Source organism: Triticum urartu, chromosome 4A (genome assembly GCF_056163025.1).
Source record: "Triticum urartu cultivar PI428250 chromosome 4A, HENAU_Tu73, whole genome shotgun sequence".
Lineage (NCBI taxonomy): Eukaryota > Viridiplantae > Streptophyta > Magnoliopsida > Poales > Poaceae > Triticum > Triticum urartu.
Window position 1 is genome coordinate 602,435,372 of NC_141876.1, and position 17,261 is coordinate 602,452,632.

Below are 17,261 nucleotides of genomic sequence, written 5' to 3' on the forward strand. Positions count from 1 at the left end.
TGAAATTAGACAATATCTTTGGGCGTTTAATGACTACACCTCGTGAATCCCCAAGGATAGGATCTGTGTTAACCTACTGAACCTTATTGTCATCGGTGTTCGGTATAACACTTCACAGTTTCCTTGCTCCTAGCCTCCCTGGCACTCGATCTCCATGATCATGGCTACCTGCAGGGATGAAGATCGCGGACAAGACAAGATAAATCTACAAAACAATTTCATTTCACGCATACGGGATGTTCATTCAAGGCCCTTCCATTGTTTTCCACAACAAATACAAAGGGTTGCAAGGCCTATGCCTCAACCCATACCTTACCGAACTACTCACACATGGAGATCAGATCGCGAGAAGAAAACATTGAAGAACACATCTTGAAGATTGATTGATTGCAATTATGTCTCACAATGGAAGCCTTGTGTGATGCACGATTACAAGTATGAACTAGATGAGGAAGCACTATGGTGGTGATGGTGGCTATGAAAATGAAAGGCCGCGGCTAGGGCTTGTGGATGATGATGTTCTGGCTTTTGTCAACGCTCTCCGGTTGTCATTTCAATGAGCCCCCCTTTATAAAAGTTGTCCAGGTAGACGATCTGCCTCGGTTTCCATGGAACACCGTATTTTGCCCTGTCTTCGTAGAAACGCCTCATGTTGATCAATTCTTTCTTCATTTTCCTTTCTTTCCATTTCCACATGTGATTTCTTCCCTTTTTAGCCCATTTCTTGTGGAAACATATAAAGAGAGGATTTGTGGAATCCTCTGCATTCATTAGTTATTAGTGACAATATCGGAGCGAATATCTCTTTTTGAATGAAATATCTCGGTTAAAACAAAGGTGAATGAGTGTAAAAATATCACTCATCACTCACCCCCACACCTGATTTAGTGACAGTTTGTGGAATATTGGACGCCCATACCAGTTCGGACAGTTTTGGTGAGCCACGTTGAATGGTTAAAAGTGTTCGGACCATCCATCCATGACATTGCCACGTGATTTGGTGATCCGCGTTGGAGTTGCCCTGAGTCCTCCTATTTGACACTTTACGGGTAAAATAGTTGAAGCTAAGCACATGGTCAAGTGTATTGGGCCGGCCCACTGAAAATACGAGAAGAAAACCGACAAAAACTTGTAGAGAGAAAACAAACAATAAGACCAACGAAAAATCCAGCATACAAACACGTAGAAAAATAGATTGAATTTAAATAGATACATGAGCAAGCCATTTTAAGGTGTGGTTTGTAGCCAAATCCTATTTGACGCTTAAGGTGCACATCCACGGGGCCTATATCTCGCTCACAGCGAGATGGTATCTCCCCTCGCCTGAAGCGCGGCGCGACCGTGTTTGCCCAGTACTGTAGCAGATCATGCTTTTCTTTAATCTGTGCTTATTTGTTTTGTCTTGTTTTTCACTATTTGGGTCGTTTTTCATGTGTGGTTTTTCTCTGTCCGATTTTCACTCTTTGGGGTTAATTTTCTTTCTTTTAACTTTTTATTTTTTCTCTTTAGTTTTTTATTTCTCCACCTGTTTTCTTATGTTGTCATTTTCTCTTCATTATACTTTGATTTTCTTTGCTTTTCATTGGTTTTCTTTGGGTTTTTTCTTTGTTATATGTTGGTTTTATTTGTTTTGTCTTGGTTTTCTTTGTTTCTCTGTTCGTTTTTATTGGTTTTATTTTTTAACACATGTATAATTTTTTCAAATACACGTAAAAAAGATTTGATACACATTAAACATTTTCAAATAGACGATGTACATTTTTATTTTAATATATGTTTTGAACACATGGTCAATATTTTTCAAATACATGTTAAAGTATTTTTTAATGGCATTAAATATTTTTCTAATTCTATTCAAACTTTTATTACTTGTATAAATATATTTTTTAGAATGTTACATACTCATTTTGAAATGCGGGAGCATTTCTTTAAAATATCACGTACATTATTTTAAATGGTGAAACTTTTTTTATTACTACCCAAACCCAATTTTGTGCATTGTATTTGTCTTTTCCAAAATTTAACGTATGTTTCTTTGAAAACAAAAGCATTTTGCATTGTGATGAATAGTTTTTTTAATGCTATCAATATTTTCTGAAACTGCGCTAACATTTTTATACCGTGGTAATTTTTTTTCAGATTTCATATATTCACATTTTCTTATGTAAATTTATGTTTATTAAATATAATTATTTAAAATATAAAATAAAATAAAAAGGAACATTAGTATGACGTTAACATGTTGTCATCGCGTCAGCCTATGTCTCCACTGAGTCGGCCCAAATCGACTCCCTATAATGTGCATGCACTCAAAATAGCCATATGTCTCGCGATAAACGAGACATAGGTGGGACCCGCACCTCGGCCCCCTCTATCGCTAAGTCTTAAATAGGCTGGCAGCCCATTGTCTCTTCCCCAGATTATTTTGGGAACACTCTAGAAGGATCCTCCGGTTTCCTAGGCACGTGTTTTTTTTGGGTTTTTCTTTTGCTTATTTTTTTGTTCTGTCTTTTCCTTTTTTATTTATTGCTTTTATTTTTTTATTTCTATTTCATTTTTCATTTTTGTTTTAAATTTTAAATTTCATGAGATTTTTCAATTTGGTGAGATTTTTGAAAATGTGCATGTTTTTCAAATTCTCTAACTTTTTTCCTTTCTTTGAAAATTTCAAATCCATGAACGTTTCCAAATGCATGATCTTTTCCAAAGTTCATGAACCTTTTTGGAATTTAAGAACTTTTTTCGAATTCACATTTTTTTAAATTTGATGACCTTTTCAAGATTTGTAGTTTTTTTAAATTAGCGTTTTTTTCCAAATATATAAAATTTTAAAATTTTGAGAAAAAAATCAAAATTTATAAACTATTTTGAAATTTATGTTTTGTTATATTCTTGTTGTTGCAAAAGTCAATTATTCCCTATGGTCAATGGTCAATGGCCATAGTTCAGCAACAGATGGCAATGGCAATTGTCCAACATGCCATCCGTCAAGGGGCGAGTGCCTGCGTGCAAGCGCGCTATGGGTAGACGGCCCACTAAGGTGGCACGCGAGCGCCAATTTGGGAACGGGTGCTATACGCGCCATATGGGACCTCTCTAGTTTATTCACCGACATAATTAGCACATCTGACTTATCGGCCCTTGGATTCGACTCTCTAGGTCGGGTGCCGCGACATTTACAAAGGCACTAGCACTTTTGTATAGGGTCTTCAATTTTGGATACATCTCGCATTTCTTTTATTTTACTTTCTTTACTATGTGTGTGCAAGGAAATGTTTCAACATTATTAGAAGAAAGAAATGTTCCAACACTTCGAATGCATCACCGTAGATGTTTTTGCATGTACATACATTTTTAACAACCGAAAACATGGCACTGGTATCAACTAACCGGGTAGCAAGAAAACATCAATAATCTAGTCCATGATGTGGAAATTTCAACATAAATTGATTGGATGTATATAACCTAAAGAGCATAATTGGCATAACAAGTACAATTGTTGCATATACACAAGGGCATACAAAATTATGGATGGCTAAGAAAAAAAAAACTCTTTTAGCACTAGATTTCAAGTTTCTCGGAATCTTCAAACCCTGTCTTTATTTCTCACGTCGTTGTAATAGATATGACCATCATTTGAGGAGTAAAGTCCTCTTATTGTAAAAAAAAAATACACAATGGCACACTTTACAGGGATGCATCATGTGTAGAAATCTAAAAATGTGTTTAAATTATTACTTTCTCTCACGACATACATGTATTTTTACCAAGTGACAGTACTTCATAGATAGGGCTAGCTAGACGATGCATTACCAGCATCCATACCACAGAAAGTTATTTCACAGTCTTGTAACACAAGATCTTGGAATCGTGGAATATGAAATGTCTTGTTCTCTCGCGGGCGTCCCTGGTGTTGAATTCCTAGATGTTAGACACAAGTGTTGGTTCAGCCTACCTCCCTAGGCGTGGGCATCCAGGGGTAATGAACGATGTCGTTGGTGCTTCCCCTACTACTCCCACGCCCAACCCGGTCAGGTCGTGCAGCCCACTTGTCGATTTCTAGGTGTTCTTGACGGGAGTATGTTTATGTAGTTGGGTTTGGAGGTGTGACCGGGCGACAGAGGTGCCTCGTGATGGTTGTGACACGGTCTGGGTATCCCGAGTCCCGTCTCCTCGCCTTCCATGGCTGGAGTCTGGGCTAGGTGGGTTTAGCTATGTTGTATCCTCTGTTCGGGTCGAGCATCCTTGTCTCTCTCTCTCTGCTCCGGGCATCATACTCACGTCTTCTTGCGTTCATGTCATGTGTTGTATTATTTTTTGTACTCCTTATTATTTCTTCTATCAACGGAAAGATATGCAAGATGTGTGTGTTCGCAACAACAAAAAACCCATGATGGCACGTTGAATTGACATATAAAGCGGCATGTAGAATTAGTGCAAATTAACAAGCTAGGTGTATAAGATTAAGAAGACAGAACAAAGATTATCCTTTAATTATCATAATGAATGATTCCTATAAAGACCAGGCCCGTTAGGTTTTCTTCCCCGGTTCTCCGTGCCGTGCTATCTGCTCCAAGAGTACACCCATCTTGCTTCCCCGGCAGGTCGGTGCGTCGACTACTACCACGTAGACCACCCACCATCCCTCTTTGTACTCCTAAGAAACAAGCAGGGCGTTTTGGCCACGACGTTGGTTCCGTGGAAACGGCCGCAGGGACACACTGACAAACACTCGCCCGCTCGCTCACGCTGCAAATTCATAACGCGACGACGGGCGGGCGCCACCACGGATGAGACCGACGGCCGGCCTACTCTATAATTGACTTGTTAATTACTAAGTAGTAGTAGTACAAGTTAGCGCATGAGCAACTAGGTTAGATTCTCCAGCATTAGTCCACAGGCGAGCATAGATTATTAGTTAGCGCATGATTAAACAATCTCTGTGGGCGAGACGGGCGTCAGGGGGCAGGGCGGGCTCCCTGTCGCTACGCTTGGCCTCTATCCGCAACGCATCTTCTTCTTCCTCCTCTTCTTCCATGTCCTCTTCCTCTTTATTATGCAAGAACAAACTGAGGGAGGGAGACGGAGGAGAGGTAGATGATACTAGGGTTCTTGCAAAATTCTTTTTCAGAGATTAATTCCCTGTAGCGCGCGCGCGCGGAGGTGGATTGCTCCTGTGCCCGGAAGACGTGCGGGAGAAACGGAGCCGAATCAGCGTACAGGAGCAGAGGAGGAGGAGGAATGACCTCGCCGGCGGGGCCGAGCAGCATGGGCATGAACACGGTGACCACGGTGATGGCCTTCTCCGTCAGCGCCTTCTTCGTGCTCTTCGTCTTCACCAGGCTCTTCTGCGCGCGCATCCACCTCAGGGCCGCCGCGGCGGAGCACGCCGCTGCCGCCCAGGCCAGCGACGCCGTGTCCTTCCCGGCCATTCACGTTAGGCATCCTTCCTCCTCGTACGTGCCGCAAGCACACTACCGTTCTATTGCGAATTTACAACTTGTATTTGTTGGGCAGGTGGAGCGCGGCATCCGTGGGATGGAGCCGTCCATGGTGACCACCTTCCCGACGGCCAAGTTCGGGACCGGCGACGACTCGCAGCGGCCGCCCGCTCAGGAGGAGTCACAGTTAAGACGGCTCCACTTCTCGTTTCTTTTTATGCAGAGTAGCACATTTTCTGTTTAGGAGAAGAAGGATCACAGCACATTACTCTGTTTCAGTTCAGAGTTCAGCACATTGCTCTGTTTCAGTTCTGCCCTACTGCGAAAATAATGGTGTACTGACGCAAGTGAGTGTGCAGGTGCACGGTGTGCCTGGAGGAGTACGAGGCCAAGGACGTGGTGCGCGTGCTGCCCTACTGCGGCCACGCCTTCCACGCCGCCTGCATCGACACCTGGCTCCGGCAGCACCCCACCTGCCCCATATGCCGCTCCACCACCAAGCACCGCGCCGCCGCCGGGACAATGCCGCCCGTGTACTACGCCGTCGCCATGGCGCCGCCGCCGTTCCAGGCGCCGACATCTTCGTCAGATCAGGGCGCACTGCAGCAAGCAGACGCAGCCACGGCGGCGGTGGGCGCGGAGCACATGGACGTAACGTCCAGCCGTCTGGAGCTGGAGATCGTTATTTCCGACGAGTCGGCCTCCTCCGGCGCCACCTGTCCGATCGCGACCCTTGCTCCGCCATTCCAGGTCCCGACGTCTTCGTCGGACCACGACGCGCTGCGCGAAGCAAACCCAGCCACGGCGTCGGTGACTGCGGCGGTGGGCACAGACCGTATGGACGTGTTGTCCACCCGTTTGGAGATCGTTATTTCCGACGAGCCGGCCTCCTCCGACGCTCCCTGTCAGAGCACGGCCAGTGAGGAGCATCCTTGTGCCGAGACGAGGAGGCAGAGCTCGCAGGGCAATGCGTGGGAGCATCGCCAGTGCTGACGCGTTACCTACACACGAGTAGTTCAGTGAGATTTCCCTCAAAAAACGAAAAAGTTCAGTGAGATTAGATTGTGTTCAGGCTGTTGTACGGGATTGCGCGATAAAAATAATCTTGGGAATTAAGATGTCGCGAAAAAAAGAAGTTCGCCGTATATTTGCATGTAATTTTTCTTTTACCCACTTTCATTTCATGTATGGGCTATCCATTTGACAGTCGACTGATTTATTTTTTCTGAGCAACCGACATGAGCTCTTCCGTTTCATATATTAGAAGAATAGAACCTTATCACCACTAGCCGATTAATTTCTAATTCGCTATCATTCAAATTTTATCACCACTAGCTAAATATTTGTGCATTGCTATAGGATGAAACAATATCTAAAGAGTGTTGGTGTGCGACTGATCGTCCTCGGCCACGGTGGCATCGACTGTGCTGCGAAAACATTGGTGGCTACTAGCTCCTGTTGGAGAAGAGTGGCCAGATGAGAGGTGGGGTCGGATTTTAGATTCATCCTCGACAGTTGTCGTCTGACCCAACCATCCATGTCTCCTTGGGCTTTGTCGCATGACGACAACGGATGGACACACTAGTGTGCCATGTCGCCTGCTCATTGATGGATAATAAGCGAGGATGCACGACCTAGCTAGCATGACCGTCAGTGCAGGTAGATGGGACATCATGCATAGTCGTCGTGACGGAGCCACCTTTGTGTCCGCGCTCGATGAGCAATCAGTGCAGTGCCATCGGAGCCGACCACAGAGTAGAGAGGAATGGGTGGCGGCATAAAAGCCTTAGTGTAGAAACCCTTGTTGCCGCATGATATGTTGATTATCTAAATGGAAAACTTCATTCAGTTACATGTACAAATCAGTTGAGATGGACCAAGCTTCCGATCATCCTGAAGTGCGACAGTAAAGTGGCAGTGGAGATGATCGATGATCAACTCACTGGACCAAAATAGATCACTATATGCCATGGTGATTCATGAGGTGAAGAGTCTTTTGGGTGAAAGAGAGTGTGTGGTTACTCATATTTCTAGAGAGAAAAATAATGTAAGCATGCGTTAGCAAACTTTGATCAAATAGAGGACTGTACGGTTATATGGATCCGCTCCGGGTCGGTTAACATTCCTAGTCTGTGTAGGGATGGACTCTTATACTCCCCTTTTTATCCCTGCAACCAAAAAAATCAGTTGACATATTTGGATATGTGAAAAATTTAAAAATTAGTGAAGCTACTCCCTCTGTCCAGGATTATAGGGCCGAGGATGTATGAAGTATCATCCCTTTTTATTATTAGGCTGCTGAGCAAAATCCCTATTTAAATGGACTTAATTAACTGCACTCTAAATTAACTATCTCACTAATTAATTGTACTAATGGCTCCGTTTCTAAATTTATTCGACACAAAAAATCCCTATTTAACAAACCTAATTAAATGTCTAGTTAATTAATTACATTAATGGCTCGATTTTCAAATTGATTCGGTGCTTGATTTTAAAAAGAAATTGGATTAATGACTGCAGGAGACGAAACGAATGATGAGCGGACTCGGCTTCAATTGTAGAGATACATAGAATTACACGTGGCACTGCTCGGCCACCTTGCTAAACCTCTCCCACCATCTTGCACCGAAAGTGAAAAAAGGCACTCAGTAGTAAAGGCCATTCTACATTATTTCAAAATATAAAGTTGATCGCCCTTAATTATTTACATATTCCAAAACTTCTAAAAATATGTGTAATGAACTAACTTCTTCTAAGTAAAAAAGTCAATTACCCTGAATAAATAAATAAATAAATAAATAAATAAATAAATGGGGTTGATAGTTGGCAAACGATTACGTTTGTAAGCAACATTACCGAATGATCTTTACCCCACGTTCCATGATTTTTTATCGAAAGAGACCCTCTGCCCACTGGAATTGACAAAAGAGACCCCCCGCGGATGAAATAGACAAAAAAGACCCCCTCATAAATGGCGGCAGGCGCGGCAGGCGACACGTGTCACCTGCCGCCACGCCATGAGGCGGCGGGCCCGGCCGCCACAACAGGAGGCGGCAGCCCGGTGTGTAACGGTGTGTGCACAGTGCACAGTCCGGCGACGTAACGGGCCGCGCCAGGTGGGCCCGGCCGCCACCGGGTGAGGCGGCCGCCCCTGCCGCTGTCGCTACCCTGCCGACAAGGCCTGCTGCGCGCGGGCCCAGCAGGTGGGCCACGCCGCCACCAGCCGAGGCGGCCTGTGCTGTGCTGCTGCACGCGCGACAGTGCGCAGACGGCGCTGATTCCGAGGCGCGACAGTGACGGCTGTGACTCCGACGCACGCGGGAATATGGACGCTTTTGGTTCTTTCGCCCCGGAATCAATCCTGCCTTTGCTTCTTTTGCCTCAGCGGATGCGATGGCACTGGGAATCCGAGGCTACGGGAAGCTGTTGTGCCGACACTACAGGGATCGTAAATATCCCCGCTTAATTTTCTCGCCATCATTTATCGTCTGAGCTTATAAAAGGAGACACCGAGGCTCTCGTCCAGCCATCCTCGAAATCGGCAGCGCGCAAAGTGTGTAACACATTTTTTCAGTCGGTATGAGTTTGCCTTGCTCGGATCAAAGCATTAGGCCGAGGAAAATGAAGAATGCAAGTTTGCCTCCGGGGGTGGCAGTCCTGCGGTGTTGGTGTGGCGATCTTTGCAAGGTGAAGGAGGTTACGGATTTTTCAGATTGGTTGGGCATGAAGTTTTTCATGTGCGCCAATTATGAGGAAGATCCACCCATAGCTATTTCAGAGTATGACAAGCCTCCGGTATGCTATAACCATCACAAATAGATATTGTTGGTATTTTGATAGATTCTTTAATAACATTCTGGTTTCTTGTTGTAGTCTCCTCCGCCTCTGTGCATGTACTATCGTTGGATTGACACGGAAATGCCCGCTTGGGCAGTGACTGAGATTCGTGAAAGAAGTCGCCGTGCGTGGAATAGTTTCTATGCGGAAGAGCGACGCGAGAAGGCGGAAGCTGAGGAGAAAGCAGAGCAAGAGAGAGAGTTAAAAGAATACTATGCGGAGCAACACCAGTTTTTTCAGGATTTAGGAAAGAAAAACAGGGAAGAGGCTCGTCGCATGGAGGAGCAAGAACGACAGCGAAAGGAGGCTCGTGAGGCGGAGAGGCAGAGAAAGAAAGAAAGGGCTCGTCAGGCCAAGGCAGCAGAAGAAGCTGGCGATGGAAAAGGAAAATATCCACGTTGGACTCAGTAGATTCCTGTGGTAGTATTTTAAATTTCGCAATCATTTGTATCTTTATTTCTGCAATTTAATGTAGCTTCATTTCAGTAGTTAAATGTAGCTTTATTTAAATTCTACGATGTATCTTATTTTCAGTTGTACCTTGTCGTGTTGTATCTTATTTTCAGTTGTACCCTGTCGTGATGGAAAAAATATATAGTTTTAGAATAAAGTAGTGGCATTTTCTTTCCCTCCACTAATTATCGAACATCGTGCAACAACTATAAAATGAAATTAAGATAGAACATAATGCCTTACAATAAGAGAATACAAACTAATAATGCAAGTACATCTGAATTAAACGGTACAACTGGAATATAGCTTAAAAACTACATGAAGGCATCATCGTCATCCTCCGTCGATGCAGAACTCTTGCCCTTCGAGAATGCAGAACTCTTACCCTTGGACGATGAAGAACTCTTGCCCTTCGAGGATGCAGTACTCTTGCCCTTGGACGATGCAGAACTCTTGCCCTTTGACGATGCAGAACCCGGAAGCGGCGGCATGAAGATATCATCTTCGTCCTCGCTCTCCTCAGTCCATAAAAATGGATGCTTTTCTGCAGTCCTTCTAAAATATTGAGGGGAAAGCGTTGCCTGAAAATATATTTTTTCAATGTCTAAGACGGGCAATGGTTGCACAGTATTCATCAGCCCAAATTTTTAAAAAAAATTTATTTCGGCCTAACATAAGCAAAAGAGTGGAGCGGGATAGTATGGCGGGAGATATAGGCGGGAAAAATTGTTCCTGACTGGTGCATTTTTATTTCAGCATACATAGATGTTCAAATCGAAAAGTCTGATACAGACATATGTAGATACAATGGGTCGCGCACGTGCATAGATGAATCACCCTAATTTACGATGACCACCTGGCCTTTCCTTACGACCGGAAGGCGACAAGCGATTAGGTGGCCGGGTCACACGAAGACCGCGGCCGTACTCCAATTCGGCTTCATGTGTCTGCGAGTTCTGCGTAGGTGGTGGAGTCGCGAATCCTTGTTGCGAACCTGAAGCGTAATTGTAGGCATATGGTTGTGACTCCGCGGGGATAAAAGATGTGCCAATAACGTCCCCTCCGAAGAACTTTGTAACTAATGATGTAACCGGGTCGCCAAGATCATGTGATGCTCCCCGGAGGCCTGTGTTGACGCCGCGTTGGGTGTTCTCATCGCCCCAATTAACATCAGGTGTGTCCTGCACATAGAAACATTTTAAACAAATTGTTAGAGGATAATATATGATATCATTGTAAATGCATTGAAATGTAAACATGACTACCTGAGCATATCCCTCTCCTATACTGTCTGGCCATTGTACATTGTGCTGGTTTAAATCTGGTACACGAGTCTCCTCGGGCATGGGGATCCCTCGCGTGGAGAGATACGGCTGAGATCCCTCACCTTGGGTGTATGCATCATATCCTGTGTACGCATATGGGTTAGGGGAAAGAAACTGCTCAGGCATCGAATCCAAGCCCGTGCCATGGTCCTGAGATGTCTGCCCCTAACGAAGCTGCATCGAAGAAGAGCGATGCAGTGACAGAGATGAGTCATGTCGTGGCAATGTCGTTCTAGTACTCGGACCCTCCCCCCATTGCTCATGGCTCGTACGCGCCTCGCTCGGTCTGGACGACGGCGCCGCACTCGGTCTGGCTGACCTCGCTACCGGCATGTATGCTCCAGTGACAACATCGTCGCCTCTACCACATCTGAACTTCTTTGCCATGAATTGTTGCAAAAGTTTCTGGAATGTCTTGCGATATGGGCCGTGGGCCGGCATGCTATCCGTAGCCATCTGCCCTACTTCATCGACATTTTCAAGCTGAACAATATTTGGATGTTATTTAGTTCAAATGATTATGAAATGATGGACCTAAAAAAGTTACAAGTGATTACCATCTGGTCACGATAGTAAGCTGCATGCAGCTCAACATGCCTCCGCGCCTGCTCCTCTTGTGTGAGATGTGTTGGTATATTAGCTGGCTGACTGGCCAGGCTAGCACGTGTGTTCATGCAGTACCACTGCTTGTACGCTTGATCTGTACTTCCATCGTACGGTCTACAAAATTAAATAATTACATAAACCGTTGTGATGAAAGCAAAGCATCTTCATGCATCGTATGATCATCGTAAAAAAATAATGTACATTAAATATACCTAAGTTGATGCACTATATCTGCTAGCGCTTCATTTTCCCACTTGTGTATCCATTCAATGTTCTCTTCCCTCCAATCGTATAAACTCCAACCCCTGCCCATATTGGTTAGCCTGCAAATTATGTAACAAAGTGTGAGTTTAGTAAATTAAAAAGGACACTAACTATTTAGGGATGTCACATCTTACTTATGTGTTTCCTCGTCGATACGTCTGGGAAAAGGTGGTGGAATTTCTTGATAGAGACCGAATTGTCTCATTACACGCTCTGGGTTGTAAGGCTCAACACACCACAGGAACAATAAGTTGCAGCGAGTCAGCCAGAATGCACTATCGGTCAACATGCCTGGTGTGAAGTGTCGAGCATCAAAGACCATTTTTAGCTGGTCCTGAGTCCACGGGTTCCATGTGACTTCTGCCTCATCAAGTATCTCAAACTGCTGGTGGTACATAGGGTAACAATTTTTCGCAATATCTGGAGACCAACGTTTCCGTGCCTTTGTCCACCTGGTGGCCATAGTTGCGCAAGCACCCTCGCTAAAGTCATATGGGTATATGGGTTGTACTATACGAGGTCGTCCTACAGGGAGGTATTCCCAGGACCACAACTATAGAAACTCATAGGCGACACAAAGTAATGGAGCTTTTTGTGCGAAAGAGGTTTTTTGCGTGGCATCACACAAGCCTCTGTATGTATGAGATAGCATGGCAGAACCGAAGCTGTATTTTGGCTGCTCGGGTAAAGGTTCATCTACCATATTCTCTGCAATGTAGATGAGACCAGGGAAAACAACGTCCCCATGTGAATTTGGAAATAGATTCCCGAGGAGCCACAACAAATACACAAACAAATGTCTTTTTCTCGTCTCCTCATTGGCGAAGCTAGAAAAATTAAGAAAGTTATCACGAAGCCAGACGAGTGGGATGCCCCGAGGGTTACCAGAACATTGTGATTCTGGCATTTCCATCCCAAGACGGGCTGCTATATCTAATGCCCAAGATGGAGACACTCGTGGAGAGACTATCGGCTCACCTCTAATTGGTAGAGCAGTGATCATAGAAACATCTTTTAGTGTAGGTGCAAGCTCCCCAAAACGAAAGTGAAAGGTGTGGGTTTCAGGTCTCCACCGGTCAATGAGGGATGTCAAAAGGGATGGGTCCGAACGTACTTGGTCGTGGCATGATGTGAGCCTAGCAAAACCTTGTAGTCCATAAGCGTCAAGGTGAGCAAGGAATTGATTGTGTATTGGCCATGTTTTCTTTATGGTTCGAAGTCTGAAAGGCCGATAATCATGCTTAGTATTTGGTTTCAAAAATAGGTGGCAACGGTGGCCGGCGTCATGGGGCCCCTGCAAAAGCACTGGCACTTCACCCATAACCTGCACACAAACATACAAATATAAATTACGAGGAAGACAGAAATACAAATGCAAATCAAAATTAACTTAAAAAATACAAAGAGATACGATTTACATTAATTATTTGAAGTTAACATCAGGAGTACAATAATACAAAGAGAATCAATTTAAATTTAATATAAGTACACATAACGAGTAGAAATATAAATAGACATGGCGAGTACATATATATCAACATCATGCGTTGTTGTTGGCTCGATACGGGCAGTCTTTGCGTGAATGTCCAGGACACCTGCAAACGCGGCATCGCCTTGGTTCTCCCATCTGGCTATGGTCCATGTCATTGCGATGACGCCTAGACTGACGTCGTCCCTTTGCGGTTCTCATCAAGTCGGCGTTCGGAACCCATTTCGGCCCATCTGGCCACAACATTTTGTAGTTCATATCAATTCCCCAAGCCCAGAACTCACCGTTCCAAGTGTTGTACAGATTGTACATGTTGAAGTACGGCGATATGTATGGCTCGACGCTGATTTTTTGAACAGCAGCCACCCGGAGCACATGACTGCAAGGGTAGCCCTCAAGCTTGGGCTTGTTACAAGTGCACTCACAGGAGGTTGAGCCAAGGGTGACAGCTTGCTTTTTTGATCCTCTGTGGTGACCCTTAACGTACTTGGCTCGCACATTGACCTCCCACTTATTCCTAAGTGCGTCCACTTTCCTGCAGCCATGACTTTGGGACTTCTTTGCTTTCTCGTCCAGATGTCTTTGCATCTTCTCGGACCATGGCTTGTTCAATTCAACTTGTGCTTTGGCGACGGTGACCCTGTCTGCAAAGTATGACAGGGTCCGGTTCCAAGTTTCTTCAATTAGGGCTGTGATAGGCAGTGCTCGCACCCCTTTAAGAACACCATTGTACACCTCTGACATGTTGCTGGTCATTATTCCATACCGAGCCCCGGTGTCGTGAGCCTGCGGCCACTTCTCCAAATGAGGGCAATTCTCGGTGATCCACTGGCTCAAATTTATGGCCGTCCTACGACCCCTCCGGTCTTCTCTCTGCGGTAAGGCCGCGCGGTCGATCTCACCATTGATACCTGCCCATATCGCATTCATTTTGGCTTCAGTTTTTTGCATGCACATCCTCTTGAATAACTTGAACCAATCCTTGTTTTTGAATTTGGAGTAAAAGTTTGCTGCCAAATGCCTCATGCACCACCTTCCCTCTAGATCGGGCCAACCCCACTCTTCTTCCGATGCCTTAATTATTTCAAGAGCGCTTAATAATCCAGTGTTGCGATCAGAAATGATGCAAACACCTTTACGCTCTTTCACGACACCAATCTTCACGCAGCTCAGGAACCACAACCAGCTATCTTTGTTCTCGCTCTCGACCAATGCATATGCAATAGGAAGAAGCTGATTATTTGCATCCGCTGCAATCGCCACCAATAATGTGCCCTTGTACTTTCCAGTGAGAAAGGTACCATCAACAGATAATACCGGGCGACAGTGCCTGAAGGCTTGTATAGTCTGGGCGAATGCCCAGAATAAGCGGTCCAGGATTAGCTCACCCGGGTTCATTGGGTTTGGACGTTCTCTCCGCCAAACTTGAGTCCCCCTATTAGCACTTGCTATTTGATGAAGCATTCTAGGGGCATAAGAATATGCCTCCTCATAGGTACCATACAAGTTCTTGAATATATTTTCCTTCGCACGCCTAGCCTTGCTGTAGCTAACAGGGAATCCAATTAGATCCTCTGCATCTTTTTGCAGAGCCCTAACACTAATGTTGAGACTTCCCTGCACAATTGTTTTCATCGTCTGTGCCACAAATTTTGCTGTCACGTTGCAGTGATCTGAAAGAGTCCCAGTTTGCTCACAGGTATGCTCCACCATTTTTGTGATATGCCATGACTGACATACACCAGGCTTCAGTCTAGCGAGAACTCTTCCGCGGCAACCTTTCGCGGTGTGGATGCATATGACCTTCAACTCTTTTTTATCAGACTGCTTCACTCTATGCTGGCGGTGGATGCCGATTGCATAGCTACCCATTGCCTGGTAAGCAGACTTCTTATCTGGGAAAACTTGCCCAACCTCCAGGCTTCCCGCTCCTAGGCCAGAAGCAGAGTGAAATTCGTTGGTGATGCTCATATCCTGTAAAAACCCAGGTTGCAGTGCCGCGGCGACCGCCCTCTGAGGAGGAACATCTTCTTCTCCGCTTGACTCCGAAGACGCAGAAGAATGATCATCATCATCTAGCGCCTCCGGCAATCCCTCCACGTGTTCGCTCATGTCAACGGCCGCCGACCAATATCCTGTGTCATACACAGGCTGGCCGCCCGTCGGTTCCGATGGGCCGATGCTAGGGGCTGATGTGATGGCCAACTCGACCTCACCACCCCTGCTACTGCATCCAGCAACATCAGTGACTGAAATGAACTCCACATACACCATCGGCTGACCATACATTGAGTTATTGGGATTGCTTGCAAACCTCATGTACGACCCCCACGACCGATCACCTGTGACAGGCCGCAAACCCCAACGGGCAACTGTCCCATCATTTCCTCCGTCAACGACGAAGGCCTCCATTGTCATTTTTTTTCCTGCATCACTGGGCCAAACACCGCTCGGATGCACCTTCTAACAGCTGTGTAACCCACATTGACCATGTCTCTCACCACAACCGTAGTCGACTCGCACAAGGACACATCCACCCCGAATGGACCGTCGCGTAAGACGTTCCCATAGTACACTACTAAATTTTCCATAGTACCTAACCAACATACACGTTTACATTTCAAATAATTAGTAACTGAACATTTAGTAACGATGACAACATTTACATATCATATGACTAAAATAATAACCGTATTTTTGTTACAAATATTCGGTTTGTTTCTAGAATCATTTGCTTACAAATATTTGGTTAACGGGTATTTAAAGATATATTTTTTCTCAAACTCTTCTACGAGAGTAGAAACGACTATTACTAAAAACTAATTTTGATAATATTTTTTCTCAAACTCGTCTACGAGAGTAAAAACGACTATTACTAAAAACTAATTTTGATATATTTTTTCTCAAACTCGTCTACGAGAGTAAAACCGATGGTAATTACTCGCTATCCAAACAACCATTAAACATAATAGTACGATAATAACATTTTAATATCATATGAGTAAACATTTAATTTCTTCCGGCTTTATATAATTTTTAAATATCATACGATAGCAATCATTTATTTACAAATAATAATATTTGCAGCGGCATGCACACATTATTCGCAACAGTACATCAATATAAAAAATATTAACAAAATCACGGTGTCATTTTATACCTTAGCTCCAATATGGATGTGCTTGCGAATGCAATTAAGAGTCCAAATAGTTCGAATAAATTTCCGTCACCAGTACTATATGAACTGAGTCAACCTATTATCACATGAACATCAATATTACACACGGATTTTTCTTTCTGCCATCAAAAGTATGAAAATAACACTTGCATCTATGTGGTCATCACCTCAAAAGGGACAGCGAAGATGGAAACACAATTTCTTCAATCACGTCATCTCCTCCTTGTTTGCTACTAAGATGAATTATTTTACCTAATTACATACATCATTAAGTACATTAGCACCTAATCTTAACATAGAAAATTTAGATTACTGCAACATAACAAAGTAGACCTACGGTTTCCTAGCCATGGACTTATTAATAAACATACCACATGAAATAACATACCACATGCAATGAACAATTACAGTGCAATTTTTTTTCTTAATTACCGTATTAAGAGCTTCTCGCATGTCAATACTAATGGACGCACCTAACATTGATACAACATCTTCAACCTACTCTTCTAAAAAATATATTATAAATGCTACATCTGTCGTCTGAAATTATTTCTAACCTCTAATCACTAACATTGCATAGCTAATGATGAGCTAAAAGACTAACTAATTACCACCTTGCATGCACAAAAAAATTCAATTTATTGCAAAGCTCATACCTTGATCTTCAA

General features: G+C 44.2%; 3 protein-coding genes and 1 pseudogene across 4 annotated transcripts; 2 read left to right on the forward strand and 2 right to left on the reverse strand.

Annotated features, from left to right (window-relative positions):
* The first annotated feature begins 4,738 nt into the window (after positions 1-4,738).
* On the forward strand, positions 4,739-6,647 carry LOC125554389 (uncharacterized). Of its 2 annotated transcripts, XM_048717957.2 has the most exons (3): positions 4,839-5,436; positions 5,518-5,627; positions 5,801-6,647. In XM_048717957.2, exons 1-3 carry the CDS (start codon positions 5,242-5,244, stop codon positions 6,432-6,434), a joined length of 939 nt encoding a protein of 312 aa, XP_048573914.1. In that variant the 5' UTR covers positions 4,839-5,241; the 3' UTR covers positions 6,435-6,647. The 2 variants fall into 2 exon arrangements, with proteins under 2 accessions (XP_048573913.1, XP_048573914.1); XM_048717956.2 differs by having other exon boundaries at positions 4,739-5,627.
* A 2,171-nt stretch (positions 6,648-8,818) lies between these two features.
* On the forward strand, positions 8,819-9,689 carry LOC147977169 (uncharacterized). The gene is made up of 2 exons (XM_087519911.1): positions 8,819-9,236; positions 9,315-9,689. Exons 1-2 carry the CDS (start codon positions 9,021-9,023, stop codon positions 9,687-9,689), a joined length of 591 nt encoding a protein of 196 aa, XP_087376037.1. The 5' UTR covers positions 8,819-9,020.
* An 801-nt stretch (positions 9,690-10,490) lies between these two features.
* On the reverse strand, positions 10,491-11,207 carry LOC125546731 (uncharacterized). Its single transcript, XM_048710881.2, has 2 exons — positions 10,997-11,207; positions 10,491-10,912 (listed from the first exon to the last, which is right to left on the reverse strand). The coding sequence occupies exons 1-2, from the start codon at positions 11,180-11,182 to the stop codon at positions 10,565-10,567; spliced, it is 534 nt and encodes a 177-aa protein (XP_048566838.2). The 5' UTR covers positions 11,183-11,207; the 3' UTR covers positions 10,491-10,564.
* Positions 11,208-13,466: 2,259 nt separating this feature from the next.
* LOC147977170 (uncharacterized) lies at positions 13,467-16,018 on the reverse strand (annotated as a pseudogene).
* Positions 16,019-17,261: the final 1,243 nt, after the last annotated feature.